The sequence below is a fragment of the Hippopotamus amphibius genome, chromosome 4, assembly GCF_030028045.1.
Source record: "Hippopotamus amphibius kiboko isolate mHipAmp2 chromosome 4, mHipAmp2.hap2, whole genome shotgun sequence".
In the NCBI taxonomy this organism is placed as follows: domain Eukaryota; kingdom Metazoa; phylum Chordata; class Mammalia; order Artiodactyla; family Hippopotamidae; genus Hippopotamus; species Hippopotamus amphibius.
Genome location: NC_080189.1, coordinates 146,580,295 through 146,598,008, shown reverse-complemented (window position 1 = coordinate 146,598,008; position 17,714 = coordinate 146,580,295). Strand labels below are relative to the sequence as shown.

The window sequence follows — 17,714 nt, the reverse complement described above, 5'->3', positions numbered from 1 at the left end:
ATTTTAGAATTCAATGAGAGGATTATAAGAAAAGTTAAGGAAATCTCTCCAAAAATAGAACCAAAAGTTAAGAGATAACAGGATAAAAGGGTAAGGAAATTATAAAACTATTCTGAGATGCCAAATATCCAACTACCAGGAGGGCCAGAAAAAGAAGACAAAAAAAATGGAAAGTATAAAGTTATCAATGAAATATTACAAAAATGTTTCTCAGGACTGGAGAATATGAACTTCTTATTTGAAAGGCCTGTCAAATCCCTAATACACACAATATATGAAAGAAAAGACACTAAGCCACATCACTGTTGGATTTCAGGAGAAAAAAAAAGAAGAAAGAGAAGATTCTAAAAGCTTCTAGAGAGAAAAAGCAGATCTTACACACCAAAGAGTAGGTATCAGAATGGTTTCAGACTCCTTAACATCAATATCATAAAAGAATTTGGAAGACACTGCTCTTAAAATTTTGAGAGAAAATAATTTCCAACATTAGATACCCATCCAAACTATCAGTCAAATATAGATACAGAATACAGATGTATTTAGATATCCAGGATCTCATTTACTCTGTCTCAAGAAGCTACACAAAACTAGCTTCAACAAATAGAGGAAATAAATCAAGAGAAAGAGGAGGGTATGAGATTCAGAGAGCAGAAGGCCCGACATGAGAGAGATGCAAGGGGAAGTCCCAGGAGGTCAGCTTTGCAGCAGGACTAAAGAAAAATGTTCAGAAGGCAGTGGGAGAGGGCAGAGAAATGGAAGTGATGGATTACCTAATGTGTTTGACCATGTGGAAAGTAACGTTCAGAAAGATTTTACAATTCTATTATAGATTTTGATATGAATTAATGATATATACATGCTTATATATACATATATAAGCAGTTTATTTTTTTTTACAAAAGTGAGATTATTTTTAACTCCAAGAAAAACAAAAAGACTATACAAGAAAGGAAATATAATCATACTATATCATTTGTCTCATCAATGAATAAGATTTGCCTTGTCATAATGATCCAAACAGTTAAAATTCATTGAAACAAAATCCATAACTTTCCGAGGAGGTTAGATGGAGGAAACATGAAGGTTGTGGGTGTAGTTGGGAGATGTGGCGGTGGGAGTAAGCGTGTTATGTCCTCCTCTACTGTATTAGGAAGGAAGTAGAAAAAATTTAAGGAAGAAGGGAAAGTAATTTTTTAAATTAATTAATTGGCTACGTTGGGTCTTCATTGTTGCACATGGGCTTTCTCTAGTTGCGGCAAGTGGGGGCTGCTCTTTGTTGTGGTGCGCAGGCTTCTCATTGCAGTGGCTTCTCTTGTTGCAGAGCACGGGCTCTAGGCACATGGGCTTCAGTAGTTGCAGTATGTGGGCTCAATAGTTGTGGCTTGCAGGCTCTAGAGCACAGGCTCAATAGTTGTGTCGCACGGACTTAGTTGCTCTGTGGCATGTGGGATCTTCCTGGAGCAGGGATTGAACCCACGTCCCCTGCATTGGCAGGTGATTCTTAACCACTGTGCCACCAGGGAAATCCGGAAAAAATTTTTAAAGAAAAAATTTTCTTAAAGAAAAAATTTAAAGAAAAAACTTTTTGAGAAAATGTAAGAGGAAAAAGTTAAAATGAGTTTAAAATGGTTGATTCTGAGGAGTCAAACACAGGCATGGATGCAGCATTGGGGAGCACTCAACTTCCGGTTTTTGTCATAAGCCTTATAATAGGATAGGGCTTTTAAAACCATGCACATGTCTTATTTTGATTATTTTCTTTTAATTAAAGAAAACTGTGGGTAGTTATTTTTTCTCTCCCTCTCTTTTATAGCACAAAAGCAGGAGCAGAATTTACTGAATGATCACATTTCTCAACTGTCAAGAGACTTTTTAAGATACCTTAACAACATGGTAAAGAGTCAATTTATTCATCCTTTTTTCTTTTATTAGAATATTGGTATATACAGACAGTAATACTTAGCTAGCACCATTAGAGTTATCAAGAAATTCACATTTTTTAAACTTACCCTGTTAATGCCAATGTTTTGAAAATTTTAGTCAAGCATATACATGTGTGTGTGTGTGTGTAAAGAGAGAAAGAGCAACTTTGGAAGCAATTAACATATAACTAGGGACTTCCCTCTCAGTTCAGTTGTTAAGACTCTGCACTTGCTATACAGGGGGTGCGGGTTCCATTCCTGATCAGGGAACTAAGATCCCATATGCTACTCAGCACGGCCAAAAGTAGAAAAAAAAAAAGGGGGGGGGGACCTATAACCATTGGAAAATCACTGGGGGAGGGTTCAGTTTCCTTATTTAAAAGGTAGAGATTGAAGTATGCTTTCTAAGGTTTTTTCAGATCTGTTATTCTGATAAATTCCTAAGAAGACAAGGCTAAGTGGGCAGAGGTTATGGGGGTTGAGGGAGTGAATGAAATGGGATGTAAATAGATGTTTACTACCTTTTTAAGTTTTATAATCAACAGGTAATCATAAACATACTTATGTGGAGTGGGTTAATGAAAAATGAAACATATTCTTTGAGATTCGCTGATGTCAAAAGTAACTTTTAATGCATTATAGAAATAGAAAAATATGAAGAGGAAAAATTATAAGTATACTATATATATAATTCTATTTTCTTAATAAGATGTTGCTAGTGATGATTATATAATGTACAAAATTATGTGACTTATAACAGCATAATAATTAAAAACTGACTAGAGAATTCAGTAGAGAAAACTGTAGAGAATTCTGAAAAATCTTTCAAGTAATATTCTTCTTCCTTTGAGAAATACTAGAGCCTCCCTGAAAGAGCCTCCATAAATTCCATTCCCCTTGTACCCATTTTTGCCAGGCAATTGTTCATATATCAAAGTATATTCTATTTTGCGAAGTTGTCTCAACCACTTAACTTTGGCTCTTAACTTGGGATCCATAGACTCAGTTCCCAGAGTCCGTTAGCTTTGGAGTTTATATAAAGTTTTTCAAGGGAAGGTGTCTATAGGCTCTGTTGATGGTCAAGGAGTTGCAATTGACGCTTTAACAACATAAGTTTGAACTGCATGGGTCCATTTATATGTAGATTTTTTTCAATGAATGTGTACTATAGTACTGCAAGTTTGGTTCAATCAGCGGATGTGAAACTGGGGATGCAGAGGACCAACTGCAAAGTTATACGCAAATTTTTAACTGTGAGAGGGTTGGTGCCTCTCACCCCCACGTTGTTCAAGGGTCAGTTGTTATTAGAACCCCTCTCTGAATGTGGTCTAAGCAACCTAGTACACTGGTGCCCTGCTAGTTGAACTCTATAATTTGGGTTTTATGTTTGAGCAGAATAAAGTGAAGCAAGAATTAAGACAATTAAGAGATCACGAAAGCCTTAAAACCAAAGCTCATTTTGAAGTTCTAAAGCAGTTAGAAAATGAAATCTATGTACATGACCTAAAAACAGATGCTTTGCTCCTGGAAAATAAAAGATTAAAAGAGGTAAGTGTAAGAGCCCTTCACTTTGTACAGTGGTCTTGGTTGATTGTCTACACCTGTACTAGTTATGGGAGACAAGGAGAGAATAACTCTTAAAACTTTAAGTTTTAAAGTTAAACTTTAAAGTACATACAGAAAAGTGCCTAAATCATAAGTGTAGAGCTTAATGAACACACTGGGTAACCAACACCTAGATCAAGAAACAAAGCATCGACAGAACCCAGATATCTTCTGTGTGCCTTCCTGTCACTAACTTCCCTGCAAGGCCAATGCTATACTGACTTCTAACACCATAGCTGAGTTTCGCCTGTTTTTGAATGTTATGTGTATGGAATGATACAATAGGCACTCTTTTGCCCAACATTACGTTTTTGAGGCTCATTCTTATTATTGAGTGAAGTTATGATTCATTCATTCTTAGTTCTGTGTTGTATGTGTGTATTGCATTCCATTGTATGACTATACTATAGCATATTTATACACTCTACTGTTGATGCCGGGGTTAGAGAGTTTCTAATTTGGACATTACTGTGAACGCTCTGGTGTGTTTTTTGGTGAACGTAGTTACATATTTCTTTTGGGTAAACATCTCAAGTGGAATTCTAGAGCCATAAGGAGGCATGTGGTCCCCTTTAGTGCACAGTCCTAGTCTCCCAAAGACATTGCGCTAACTGCCAGTCCCAACAGTAGTGTATGAGAGTACACTGGTTTCTCATTCTCAGTGAAACTTGGCCTTTTTCAACTAAAGCATTCTGGACGGTGTGTGGAGGTATCCCATTGTGGTTTTAACTTGCATTTACCTAATGATTAATGAAGCACCTATTTATATTTTGTTGGCTAATTGGCTCTTTGTGAAGTACCTGTTCAGGTCTTGTGCCCATTTTAAAAGTTAGGTTATCTGTTTTATATCGATTGCAGCTCTTTTCATAGCAAAGGAATTTGTTCATCCAACCCCTAAAATTAAAGTCTCAATCTCAAAAGATTAAGTTTTACTTATTTATACTTGAGTTACTTATTTGAGTCTGTCACTCATCGGTAACCCTGTGTGACTTTGGGTAGATCACTTGAATTGGGAGCTTCATTTTTGTCCCGTTAAACTGGGAATAGCTCCTAATTCATAGCATGACCATGACTTCTTTGTAAACTGGAAGTGCAAAAGAAGTGCAATTTTAAAAATATCTTTTTTTTTTTCCAGTAAACCTGGTTGACCTCAGACGTCAGGATCTGTATCAATGTGTCCCAAGTGTTTTGCATGATGCCTCACATGTAAGAGGAATTCAGTCCCATTTGAATGCTCCCAATAACCCGGATAATAGATGTGGATATTACGTTATGTCCCTCTTATAGATTAGGGAACTGAGTCTCTACATATTTTTTTTTTCAAAATTCTAATAGCTGTAAAAATACAGATGGTCCTACAGCAATAAGACTCTAAGTAAGGGGAAAATCTCTACCTCTCTGAGCAATTTTTTTTATTGGTTAAATGGCAACAATTATCCCACTAATATCGTGTGTTTTTTGGTAGAATTAAAATCACGTAAGAGGTACTAATGTACTTTGAAAAGGTAAATGTGCCCTACAGAGCCCAGGTACCATCACCTGCACACACATCTGACACATCTTCATTCTTCTGGTCTTGAAACAACCTTGTGAGGAATTTCATCCACCTATGAAATATTCCACTAGACTGTCTTCCTATCAAGATGATGTGGATTATTTATTCATCTAATTGGAATTTTCATTGCTGTTTTGGCAATGGGTGAGCAAATGGACAACTGACTACGTGAAAGACTGAATCTAAAAGTTTTGTTTTTGGATTCAAGCACCTGGATGACCCTCTGCTTTTATCTTATTCACTCACCACTGTTTGTTTTGATGGTTGCATCCCTCATTCAACAAACATTTTAAATATCACTGAGTCCCAAACTCTAAGGAAGGCACAGTGAATACAAATGTGAATAAGACACTGCCCCAAGCCCTTGGGAAGCTCACAGTCTTAACTGGGGAGGTGGGTATACAAATGGGTAATTACAATTCGGTTGTTACGTGTGACGGGCTACTCAGGGCACATATGCATAGTCACCAGAGCAAGAGCACCTAATCACACCAGGTGAGGAGCTCCAGGGACTAGTCTGACAGGGTGTCATTAGCATAGAGGTAGGATTTACACCTGGGAGATGGTGAGATTCCTCAGGGATAGTGCATTGAATGAGACCAGTGAGGTGTGAACAGAGTTCTGGAGAGACAACTTTGAAAGAGTAAACAGTAGAGGAGGTGATCCAAAAGGGGACTAAGCAAGGATAGTCAGAGAGTTACGGGAGGCCAGCTGAACTAGGGAAGTCTCTTAGACCCATGTTCAAAGATGGCAAGAATGATGACTAGGACTTGGCTTAAAGTGGCTTTCACTTAGGTTTACTATAAAACCTGCCAACAAGCCATCCAAAGAATGACACAAGATCAAGGCTACAGGAGAGACCCTCTAACACATGCTGATAAACAGTGCTGTGGAACAGTTCCATGTCTCCTCCTCTTATGGTACTGGACACTATTTCTAAGATTTTTATCAGTAGTTTTTAGTATTTGGTTATTTCTTGCTTGAAACTGGGCCAGTACAAACTTTACATCCCAAAGCCCATATTTTCAGAGTTCCTGGAGACCTTAGAGTTTAGAGTTCCTGAGCATTGGGTGGTCAGAACAGAAAGCCGTGACTTTAAAACCCAAACCACTGCTACCACTGCCACCCAACCCAATGAAACATCCAACTAGAGTGAACAATTCCATAGGGTCTCCTGACTTGATGATTCATCTCTCTAAGGTCTTATGAACATCTCCAGTGAGGCAGCATTGCTGCCTTGTAACATGTATTGAACACACGTTTTGCAAAAGAATCATTTTTCCCCCCTGTGGACACGATGCGTTTAGGCAGGATACCTTTTAGTTTATTTTTGTGGCAAATGCAAAATATTGTGTTTATTTGGGTGCTGAAATGTTTACTAGGAAACAAGGTTCTTTATCTCCCTCACCAGAATGTAAGCTTAATAACAAGGGCTGTGTTCACCACTGTTGCCCTTGTACCTAGAATGATAGGTTGCACAGAAGAGGAATCAATAAATGTTTGCCAAGTGACTGCATGGGTAACTAACCTACTATAACTGAATGGCTTAAAGCAACCACATGCCTTTAATTTCTAGTATATTGCACACCTGAAGAACAGCATAGAACAATACATAAAGGGAGGAGAAGACCTCATGTGCAGCTCAAGTGACCTGTCCTCTCAGCTGACAGCTCTTCAGAGTAAGTAATGTGTCATGGGTGACCTTTACACATAAAAAGTAAAGTTTTGTTTTATTGAAATCAATTTTACTGGTTTGCATATAATGCACGCATATTAAATCCAATGAGTTTTGACAAATGTACATACCACTGAAACCACTAGCACCACAAGAAAGATACAGAACATTTTCACAATTGAAAAACGTCCCTTGTGTTGTCCCTCTGTGGTTGATTTCCCACACTACCTCCAGTTCCTAGAAACCATTGACGTGCCTTCTGTCCCAAAGGTTTAGATATAAATGGAATGCTAGAGCATGCCCTCTTTTGAACCTGGCTCCTTTCACTCAGCAAACTGCTTTTTAAGATCCATCCATGTTGTTGCATATATCATCGCTGGCTCTTTTTTTACAGCTGTATAGTAGTGTTCCATTAAATGGATATAACATATTTCCTTTATCCATTCACTAGCTGAAGGACGTTTGGATAGTTTCCAGTTTGGGGTTACTATTTGTTTATAAGTGTTTTTGAGAATATTTGTTTTCATTTCTCTTGGCTAAATACAAAGGAGGGGAATCGCTGGGTTACGCCATTAGTGTAACAGGTTTAGCTTTATGAGAAATGGCCAGTTGGCCAAAGTAGTTGTATAAATTTATCATCCCACTAACAATGAGATACTCCCACATCCTCACCAGCACTTAAAATTGTCAAGACACTTAAAACTGTTAACATTTTAGCCATTTACAGGATATGTAATGGTATTTCCTTTTGACTAAGGTTTCCTATTGACTAAGGTTGTTAAGTATCTGTTCATATTTTTTGACCACTTATATATCATTTTTTGTGAAGTGTCGTGAACAAATTATCTATTACAGCATAACAAACATTACAAAGTACTTTGCTCACAAATTGTCAATTTGGTTACAACTTCATGGAGACAATTCATGTCTGTTCTACATGACATCACTTGGGGCAGCTTGATGGCTGGGGGGTAGTTCAGCAGCTGGGGACTGGAAGCATCTGAAGACATCACACACCTGGTGTCCATGCTGGCTCTCAGCTGAATTCAGGGGAGTCTGTTGACCAGAAGACCTCCATGTGGCCTCTCCGTGCCTGTAGCTGCTTGGCCTGCTGTGTTCCAAAAGCTAGTATCCCAAGAAAACAAAGTGGGAGTTCATGGCATTGTTGTGACTTGACCTTGGAAGTCAGAGTGCCACTTCCACAATGTCCTAATGGTTGAGGCAGTCACCAGGCACAAGGGGGAGGGGACCCAGACATCACTACTAAAGAGAGGAGTGCCAGCGTCGTGTTGGGGGAGAGCATGAGAGATGAAATGTATTGTGGGGCCATCTCTGGAAAATACAGTCTGCCACATGTCTGTCCAAATCTTTTGCTCATTGCTTTGTGTTGCTTGTGTTTCTTATTAAGATCTTTATATAGTCTGGAAATGAGTCCTTTTTCAGTCTGAGGCTTGACTTTTCATTTTCTTAATGGTGTCTTGGAAAAAAAGTTAAAAATTTTCTTTTGAACAAAGTCTCTTTTATCTAGTTTATCTTTTAGGGTTAGTATTTTTTGTGTCCTATCTAATATATTTTTGCCTAAGCCAAGTTCTCTGTGTTTTCTCTACTACTTTTTAGTTTAGCTTTTATGTCTAGATCCCTGATTCATTTCAAGTTAACTTTTTTGTATGGTATGAGGTAAGGGTTGAAATGTCATGGTTTTTTCTTTTGCATATTCAGTTGTGCCAGTACCATTTTTGAAAAGACGCTCCTTATGGCATTGTATTACCCAAACAACTTTTTTAAAAAATCAGTTTTATGAGTCTGTCCCTTTATTCTAAATATCTAACTTTACAGCACTGTGGTGCTGTCCTGGTTACTGTAGCTTCATATTCAGTCTGCAAATCATGTAATGCAAGTTCTCCACATTTGTGCTTCTCTGTTAGAATTATTTTGGCTATTTTAGATCTTTTGATGTCCATGTGTTTTAGAATCAGCTTATTAATCTACACACACACACACACACACACACACACACACACACATATCCCTGCTGGAATCTTAACTGGGTTTGTATTGAATCTGTAAATCAGTTTGGGGAGAATTGACATCTTAACCAAATGAAGACTTCCAATCCAAGAACACAGTATATATCTCCATTTATTTAGAATTTCTTTAATTTTTCTCAGCAAGATTTTGCAGCTCTTAGTATTGTTTTAGAGGTCCTCAAGACCACTCTCATTCTCGATGATTTGCTGGAAGGATTCATTGGACTCAGAAGTTGTTATACTTAATGGTTATTGCCTATTATAGTGAAGGAAAAAGGGAGCAAAATCAGCAAAGGGCAAAAGGGTTTGGAGGAAACCAGGTGCAAGCTTGCAGGTGTCCTCCCCCAGTGGTTGCAGAGATGCACTTAATTCCCCCAGCAGGGATGTGTGACACATGCAAAGTGGTGCTAGGCAGGGAGCTCACAGGGGCTTGGGTGTCCAGGGTATTTATTGGAGGGGTCAGTCACGTAAGGCAAGCAGTGCCTGTGTGAATGACCTCAGCATCTCAAGCAGCTCAGGTGGTATTCCTCCTTTATGAGGTTAGTATGGGAAATTGCATTGATTGATTTTGGAATGTCAAACCAATCTTCCACTCCTGGGATAAAACCCACTTGTTCTAAAGCTATTATTGTTTTCATGTATTGCTGGATTCAATTTGCTCTTTGAACAGATTTCTGTGTCTGTGTGTAAGACTGCCTTGCTCTGCTTGCATCCCCAGCAGAGAGACAAGTGACCATAGGACTCACAGGTCTCTCCCTTCTTTTAGGTGTCATAGTTCTGTGCTGCCCACTCTCCACTCTCTGAAAACTGGATATTGAAACAAATATACTTGTTTTATACATTTAGTCCCATTTTCTCCTTGTTTACAGTGGGAGGGCAAGTGTTATTCTGACATTTTGGAAGTAGAAATTTTTAGATAAAAGTAATTTTTGAAAAACAAACAAATAGTGTTAATGTAATAAAAATGTTCAAATTATTTCAGTAACCTTTGCATTTTAAAAATCTTTAATTTAGCACAATATTCGGATTTGTGGGCTGAATTTTGGACTACACTGAAGGTGAGCTTTTTTGTGTTTCTCCGTAAATATCATATTTCTAAGATATTCACTTACATAATTAGTGTCTGTGTGTACATGTGGGTGTATAAGGAAGGAGGTCAGGATTTTGGGGGAATGACAGAGCTACTGTGATCATCATATCCTAAAACATGTCCTTTGTGCTGTTAAAAAATGAATTTCAACAGAGTAAATTGTAAAGATCTTACTGGCTTTATTCAATACTTCATGAATCAGGCAATGCGTAAGCTAGCAGACAGGAAGGAGCTCTGAGGAGCTGTACAAAATGAAAGACTTTCATAGGCAGGAGGGAGCAGGAACAAGGAAGTTATTCTAGACAGAAAAGGCAGCTTGGCTATTGCAAGGCCACTTTCCTTTCTGGGCTGGCAGGGGTCTACTAGGCAAATTACCTGACTAGTACTGATGAGGTAGATTCCTGATTGACTGGTTTAAGATTCCATTTCTGGGAAAGCAGAAGCTGTAATTAAGTCTCTCAGTTTGGCAATGTAGGGTTTAGTGTAAACAACTCCATTTTGGGCCTGTTGTCTTATTTTTAAGAGTACCCAGTGTCCCTATGAAATCTTAACCCTTTGGGAAGCTGTCTTCCCACTCTACCACTTCAGTTAAAGTGGGAAGGGGGGAACGACATTTTTTTTCAAGCGCAAGCTGAACACATTATTCTAGGACAAAGTTGTCAATTCTGAACTCCATCTCTCCTCCATGTTTTACCAGCCTTGCACCATCTCCACCCCTCTCTCCTTTAGAGGCAGGTAGACTGGAGTTTAAATCCTGGTTCTGCCACTTTCTAAGTATTTAAAGTTTACATGTGATCCTTGTTTAACCCTTAAAACAGTGGATAAGGGAAGTGTTAGTACTGCTTTTTTTAGATGAAGCTACTGAGGCTCAGAGAGTTTGACTTGCCAAAGACCAAACAGTTGATGAACTTATGGGGATTTAAAACTCAGATTCAGCCTGATTCCAAAGTCCTTTCTCTTAAGCTTTAAGCCATGCCAAATCTCCTCTGCAATTCTGTGCAGCTCCTAAGATGAGCTGGCTTTGTCACACCACCACCACCACCACTACCACCACTACTACCCTACACAGTTAAAATTTTGAGTTCAGTGAGCATTCCATTAAATCTTCTCATTTGCTAATCCACTTTTCTGAGATCCTTTACAGAACTTTTTGAATTTGCTGCATACAGACACTTATTTCATGTGACTAGTACCAATTTTGCATATGTATTTTTGTCTTGTACATGACTCACTCATACAAAATGTTTTAATTTATTTTGTTGCAATTTATATTCATATACCCCCAAATGCTGTTTTTTTAAGGAATTAATAGAGAGTGGTAATGAAACCTTGCAAGAAATAAAAAATCTGATAGAGAAGCTGAATGAAAGAGATGAAAAAATTGAGCAAATCAGTATTTGGCTTCAAGTGGACATTGAAGAGATGCGTTTTCTTATGGAACAGGAATCGCAGACAGACCTTCTCAGTAAGTAACACCTCAAGAGCTTCCGGTAACACTTTCTGCTATTTTACTCTAGCTGGTGACATCAAAAATAGTCAAAAAAAGAGAAGGATGCCAACCAATAATTTAGTGATCCCCAATATTCCATCCTCACTAATGTCACATAAGTTCAATGAATGTTGATTATCTTTCGTGGGGTTAAATTTGGTAATACAGCAGTGTTGGGCAGGTCTCCCTTCCATCTGAGTGAACCTCTTAAGTAACTGAGTCTCAACTTCTTTCTGATTTTTTAAAATGTCGCCCCCTCACCAAAAATCTTTTTAAACTCTTTCACACACTTCCTTGTATTCTTAAACAGAAGATATTGAACATCATTTTGCTTTTTCTTCCTGAGCTGAGTTTAGCATTGAAAACAGCAACAGCATTAAAAACAACAAGAGCTGCTGTTTTCTAGTGATGCCTTCTGGGGCTTCTGAGATGTTAACACATCCTATATAACATGATTGACTCATGAGCAAGCAACCTGGGAATATCAGTCTTCATCCTCAGTCCCTACTCTAGTGTCATGTAGACATGAGGGCTACACAACTCAGCCCAGATCAGGGCTGCAGTGAGAAGTGGAGGTGAATCCTTGCACAGTACAGCCCAGAGGTCCCAGGGGTGGAATCCCTTGGGAAGGTGGGATGGTGGAGGTAGAGAGAGCTGGTGAGAAAGGAGAAAAGAGCATAGGGGAGAGGTGGAGTGGTGAAATGAAAATAGTGTCATGTAGCAAGTGTACGGACCTGTTAGAGGTTATTAAGGTTTAAGAGCATCATCACTAGATAAGCAATATTAAAGGTAGGTTGTAGAAAATAAAATAAGATGAAATAAAAGTAAAATGAGAGAAAGTGATACAATTAAAGACATTTAAATATTTTGTAAAAACCTATGTTCCAAGGGTACTGCTTGACAAAAGAAGTAATGTTTTAGCAGCTGTTAAGGAATTTTGTGGGTGAACCTTCACATCAACCTAAAAGCTATCTTAGTGGTCCTACTCCAGCCTGGTGATGCGTATTATGTCTTAGTGCATAAGGTTCCCTGGTGGGTCTTGTTTCACTCTGCATTTTCTTTGCTAGGCCAGGCCACCCCTAGCAACTGTAGATCAAGCAGAATTTTAAGAGCTAAATCATCTCTGTGTCAATTGCACTATTTTCACATGAGCAAATCTTCCATTTTTGTCTGGAACCTGATGGAATCTTTGCATTGGAGGAAATTTCAATAGATTATACTGAAAAGCTAAAACCACTGAATAACAGATATCATATTCCCCTTTTTCTGTATTTTGCGGACTGTCTTATTGACAACTTATGGAAAGTAGAGGATTGCAGCATGGAAAACATGGAAGGCCACCCAAATGAGAACAAGCTCTGAGACATAAAGCTTGGTAGAACAAGGGATTCAGAGTCACCACCACTTGTTTTTGGTAGAGATTCAGAGGCAGGTGGGGGAGTGGGAGAGGTTTAGTGTTGGGGAAAAAAGGAAGGCTTCAAGTATATTCTGATTGGAGGTTGTTGCATGGCTTCTGGCAGGCTGACCAGAAGCAGTACAGCCTATGTGATTGATTAGTGAGCATATTTGGCTTTTCTCTGGTTGGTCCTGAGTCAGAAGAAGGATCATAAAGGAGGGAAATTGGCGGTCACTGATCAAGTTATGACTGTTCTGGACCAGTTGCATATATGGTCATTGCATGGGTCTATTGTAGTGTATGGTCTGGCCATTGTCAGTTTGTATATTTGGTCTCTCAGCGTGGATTTTAATTTCCACTTCCATTTTCAACTTAAAGTATTGTGTTCAGAAGAGAGTAATAGTTGCCTTGAGTGAAAACCAACCCAAATAAAATATAAATAATAGGCCGATCCAGTATGTGCCATTAATTTTTATTTCATCCAGATGGTACAATCATCTAATTAAAATTTAAGTTCATTTGATAGACAATCATTATATATGACTCTTAATTAAACTGTCCTTATTCTTGACAACTGGAACAAGTTCCCGTTAATATTTATTATGGAATATTGCAAGTTTGAATATAAATCACACGCAGAGACACATACACACACCTGTTTATCTGTATATCCACCATCAAACACAAATCTTAACATTTTGCCATTTGATAATATTTTCCCCTCGAGAACAAGAACATGATAGATGCAATCAGAATTCCTTCTATGCTGCTTAATTCCATTTCCCTCCCTCCATTCCCCAGAGGGGTAGGTGGCATCTTAATGGATGCTTCTCAGTCCCATCTGCCTGCCTGGAAGAAATTCAAGGCCTTCTCTCTGACATCCTCCTCCTACTTATGGAGAAGCACATCCTCTCTGCTCTCCCAACACTGACCGCAGACAAAGTGAGAGCTCATTCTCGCTGCTCAGGATTTCACCCCCTGTTTGTTTGGGCCTTAAGGATTTCCTTTGCTTGCTTGCAAGTTCAGCTCTGCATTGAAAAGGAAATTTGTTATCACTCCTCCTAGGTTTTTAGGTGTTTAAAATACAAGGAGGATTTTCTTATTATTTGGTCTACTCTTTTTTCCCAGAAGCCAAAGTTAATTCAATTGAAAGCATTTATCATCAATAATTGTACTGTAAGCAGAGCTTCCCGCATTGTATCCTATTACCACTATGAGTCTCTGCCTAGAATACTCTTCTCTCCACTAGTCATGGGGTTCAGATCTAGACTAACAATGTCACCTCCCCAGAGACATCTTACAAGAGCCTCTAACCTAACTTATTCTCTATCATAGAGCAGTATTTGTTTCCATATGATTACTTATTACAGCTAGCTTTTTTTTTTTTTTTTTTAAGAAACACAAACTTTTGTTTTGTTTTTGTTTGGGTGGTTGGTTTTGGCCACTCTCTGTGGCTCGCAGGATCTTAGTTCCCCAGTCAGGGATTGAACCCTGGCCACTGGCAGTGAAGGTGCTGAGCCCTAACCACTAGACTGCCAGGTAATTCCTAGCTAGCATTTATTTTATTTGTTTGCTTGTGTTAAGTCTCTCTCTCCTACAATATCATAAGCTCCAGGAAGGCCTGTGTACCATTTACTTCCAATGCCCCACACATAATAGGGTCTCAATAAATACTATTGAAATTAGAGAACAAATTAATATTTGCTTTTTAGACTTTTCTACCTGGACAGTCCAGCAACATATCTTCTTCCCCTTTAAGTAATAGTGTAACTGGATAGAGATTCCAGCTGCAGGGCTCAGTTCTGGCAGATAGCCCACAGTGGGAGTCAAGCTGTCTCTTGATCACACTGGAGCACTCTCCTACTTCTGCAGCTGTAGCTGAAGGCTGGTACATTGAGATTTGGCTCTGATGTAGACGCTGGATCATAGATTCTAGAGCATCCAGGACCTCCAAAGTGTGCTATGATGATCAATCCACACATAGGAAGCACATATTAAAGGTTCTGCTTGTATTCAATATTTTGTTATCTTTTAAAATTTATATTTGTCTATTTGATATTATACACATCATTATATAAGTATACACATATATACATTTATAGTGTATAAATAAACTGGGGCACATGATATAAGTGAAGGGTCAAGAGAGTTTGGAGAGTTCCATCCGTGTTTCGCTATTAAACTGAAACTGAAACTCTAAACTGAGGTATTTACTGAATACCTATTCTGTGCCATGGACCATCTTAGACTCTGGGGTTACAGTGGTGAATGAAAACAGACAATACGTGTCCAAATGGAACTCACAGGCTAGTACAGAAGTCAGCAGATATTAAAGGGCCATAATGTTTTTTGACTTTGTCACCCATAAGGTCTCTGTAGCAACTACTCAGGTCTGCCTGTGTAGCAGGATTGCAGCTGTAGTTTGCCCACCCCTGACACAGTGGGAGAACCAAGTATTGTGCAAGGATATGTGAAATCTCTTGTCATAGGGATTTTACAGGTGGGGCATGAGAACGATGAGAGAACCTAAGAGGGAGAGAGATTTGACCTAGTTAAGGAATGGGGAGACGTCTCTGGAGAACTGGAAATGGAGCTGAGATGTAAAGGAGGATTTCTGGATTCCCTAATTCCACGTGTTTCTGCTCCTAGGGCACGGGCACCAAATGGGCTTTGGAGGAAGGTGGACCGGGGATCGAAGCTTAGCTCTGCTTCTTACCTGTTATTTATCCTCCACTCTTCAGTTTCCCTGGTGGTCAAATATGGGTGCTAATTAACAGGAGTAATAAATAATATCTCAGACCCAAATTAGGCACTGAGATCCCTGAAATCTTCTGCCCTCTTGAGGAGAAAATAGTCACCTTGGCCCCTTGAATTACGTGACCATCTCTGAGCCACCTGCTATCTCCCAGCTCTTGGATATTTTGTGTTGAATGCCTTGTCACTGATGGACTTCTAGAGAAGCCCTTGAACTCTTCCAGGTTAACAGCCCTCTCCTGCCCTCTTCTGGAAACAGTGTGTCACTGTGGCCCTGCAGGTCCTGGAGAACTCTTTCAAGGTCACTTTAGCATATTGAATACCTTTGAGCAAAATGCCCGGTTACTAAGTCAAACAAGACCCAGTCCCTGAAACTCAAAGCACTCACACTGTGAGAAACAGACAAGTGAAGAAATGATTAAATATGGTGGATTCCTTCTAGTGAGTGGCTATGGGGGGGTAAAGAGGCATCTCTCAATCTCTTGGGGTGTTGGGAATACATAGTGATGTCTTCCTGAAGGAGCAGCAGACATAAGCTGGCCAGGAGCAGTAACAGCGTGGCTGAGTGGAGATCTGCTGGGGGTACCAGTTGGCAAGAATGGGCGATAGGCTTGGCAGAATGTGAAATGCCAGACTTCATCCTAAAAACCAAAATAGTTGCTTTTTGATTTAACACTCTTTCTTGTATATTAAAGGTAAGTTAATTCTTGGTGTATACCTAAACCAAATAGTAACTGTGTACAGATTATTTTTAAAGTATTAAAAAGATTTTGTTTTAAAATTCCAAAAACCCTGAGTATTATGCCATATACTATTACTTAGGTTACAACTTGTGTGCTAATCATATATATATCTTAACTTGGTATGTGCTCTACAGAAGATATTTTTAGGCCAAGAGATATTTTTAGAGAAAGATCAAAAAAATTCATGTAACTCTCTTTTTTCTTATTGTGATGAAAAGGGCACTATAATTATCCATATTTTGATCATTTAATTCTGGAAAAGAACCTAGTTATTGAAGCTGAATCAAAATTTCAGTAAGAAATACTTCAAAAAAATCATTCACTCAGAAATTTTCCAAAGATCTCTTGGAAAAATTAAGATCTGAACTAGGAAGAGAGTTTAGACTGTAGTTTTCAAACATTAGAGTCACCTGGAAGAAGTTTTAAAAATCCCTCTGCTCAATCAGACTAAGTCATCATGAATCTCTAGGGGTGAGACCCAAGCGTGTTTTTAGATATCTGTCCAGCTGGCTCCATTGTGTAGCCAAGTCTTGAAAACCATTGGTTTTAGACAAATATGTAACAATGTAATTGTTAAATTTACCAATTGAGTCAAATTAAGAAAATATTTTAACTATCCTGTGCTGGTTAGTAAAATAATTACCATACACTGTAGCAGCCAGAGTAGTAATGCAGTACAAGGATCTAAGACAAAACAAAGCTGAGCTGGAAAAAGGGTTGTAATTGTATATTTTTAATGACCATTTTAACAAAGTATTTAGTACCATTAGCAACCACAGTGGCTATGAATTGTTCTAGTCTTGTTCCCTGAAGCAAATTAAAAATGCAAACATGTATTTAGTGTTCCTGAAATTCTTTGCATTTGAGGACTTGTAATCATATTACTTGCATGATTTCTCCTTTTGCATACACGTTTTTCTGCTAGAAGAGGACACTGGAAGAGAAGAAAATTATTAAAATGACTCCAAAAGTAGTGAGACAAAATGATAGTCCTGGTAATCAGAGGCATGGTCCCTCAGCACCATGCCCCCATCCCCACCCCCCTCATTATACAATTGTCCAACTAAGGATTCGTGGGGCAAAATTGTAACTACCTAAACCTATGTGAGACATATAGAATTTTTACATTTCATTTACTCCTACAGAAAATAAGAAGAAACAGAGTCCTATCAAAAGAATCCGTTTCCCAGTGGTTGAATGTACTACAAAAAAAAAAAAAAATCAACGAAGAAAAACTAACGAAATAACTTAAAGGATACAACTGCTGTGAATTCAAAAGGTACAAAACTACAGAAAAAGTGAGTGCACTTTCTTTTATATTTTGCAACTGTCAGTGGAAGTCTTAAAAGCTTAAGATTTAGCAAACTCACACAACCTTCACCACAGAGGCGAATCAGGAAATAACCTTTTAAAAATACAAATGGAAAAACACAGTCAGATAAAGTGCAGAAGCTTTAT

General features: G+C 38.5%; 1 protein-coding gene across 1 annotated transcript in view; it reads left to right on the top strand.

The window, feature by feature from the left end:
- Nucleotides 1-17,714, top strand: part of CCDC175 (coiled-coil domain containing 175) — a 61,617-nt gene that overhangs the window by 43,509 nt on the left and 394 nt on the right. Inside the window, exons 15-20 of the mRNA XM_057732617.1 lie at nt 1,814-1,893; nt 3,318-3,470; nt 6,659-6,761; nt 9,799-9,842; nt 11,177-11,339; nt 17,402-17,448. Of these exons, the coding sequence (XP_057588600.1) occupies nt 1,814-1,893; nt 3,318-3,470; nt 6,659-6,761; nt 9,799-9,842; nt 11,177-11,339; nt 17,402-17,448 (590 nt within the window). The remainder of the gene's footprint in view (nt 1-1,813; nt 1,894-3,317; nt 3,471-6,658; nt 6,762-9,798; nt 9,843-11,176; nt 11,340-17,401; nt 17,449-17,714) is intronic.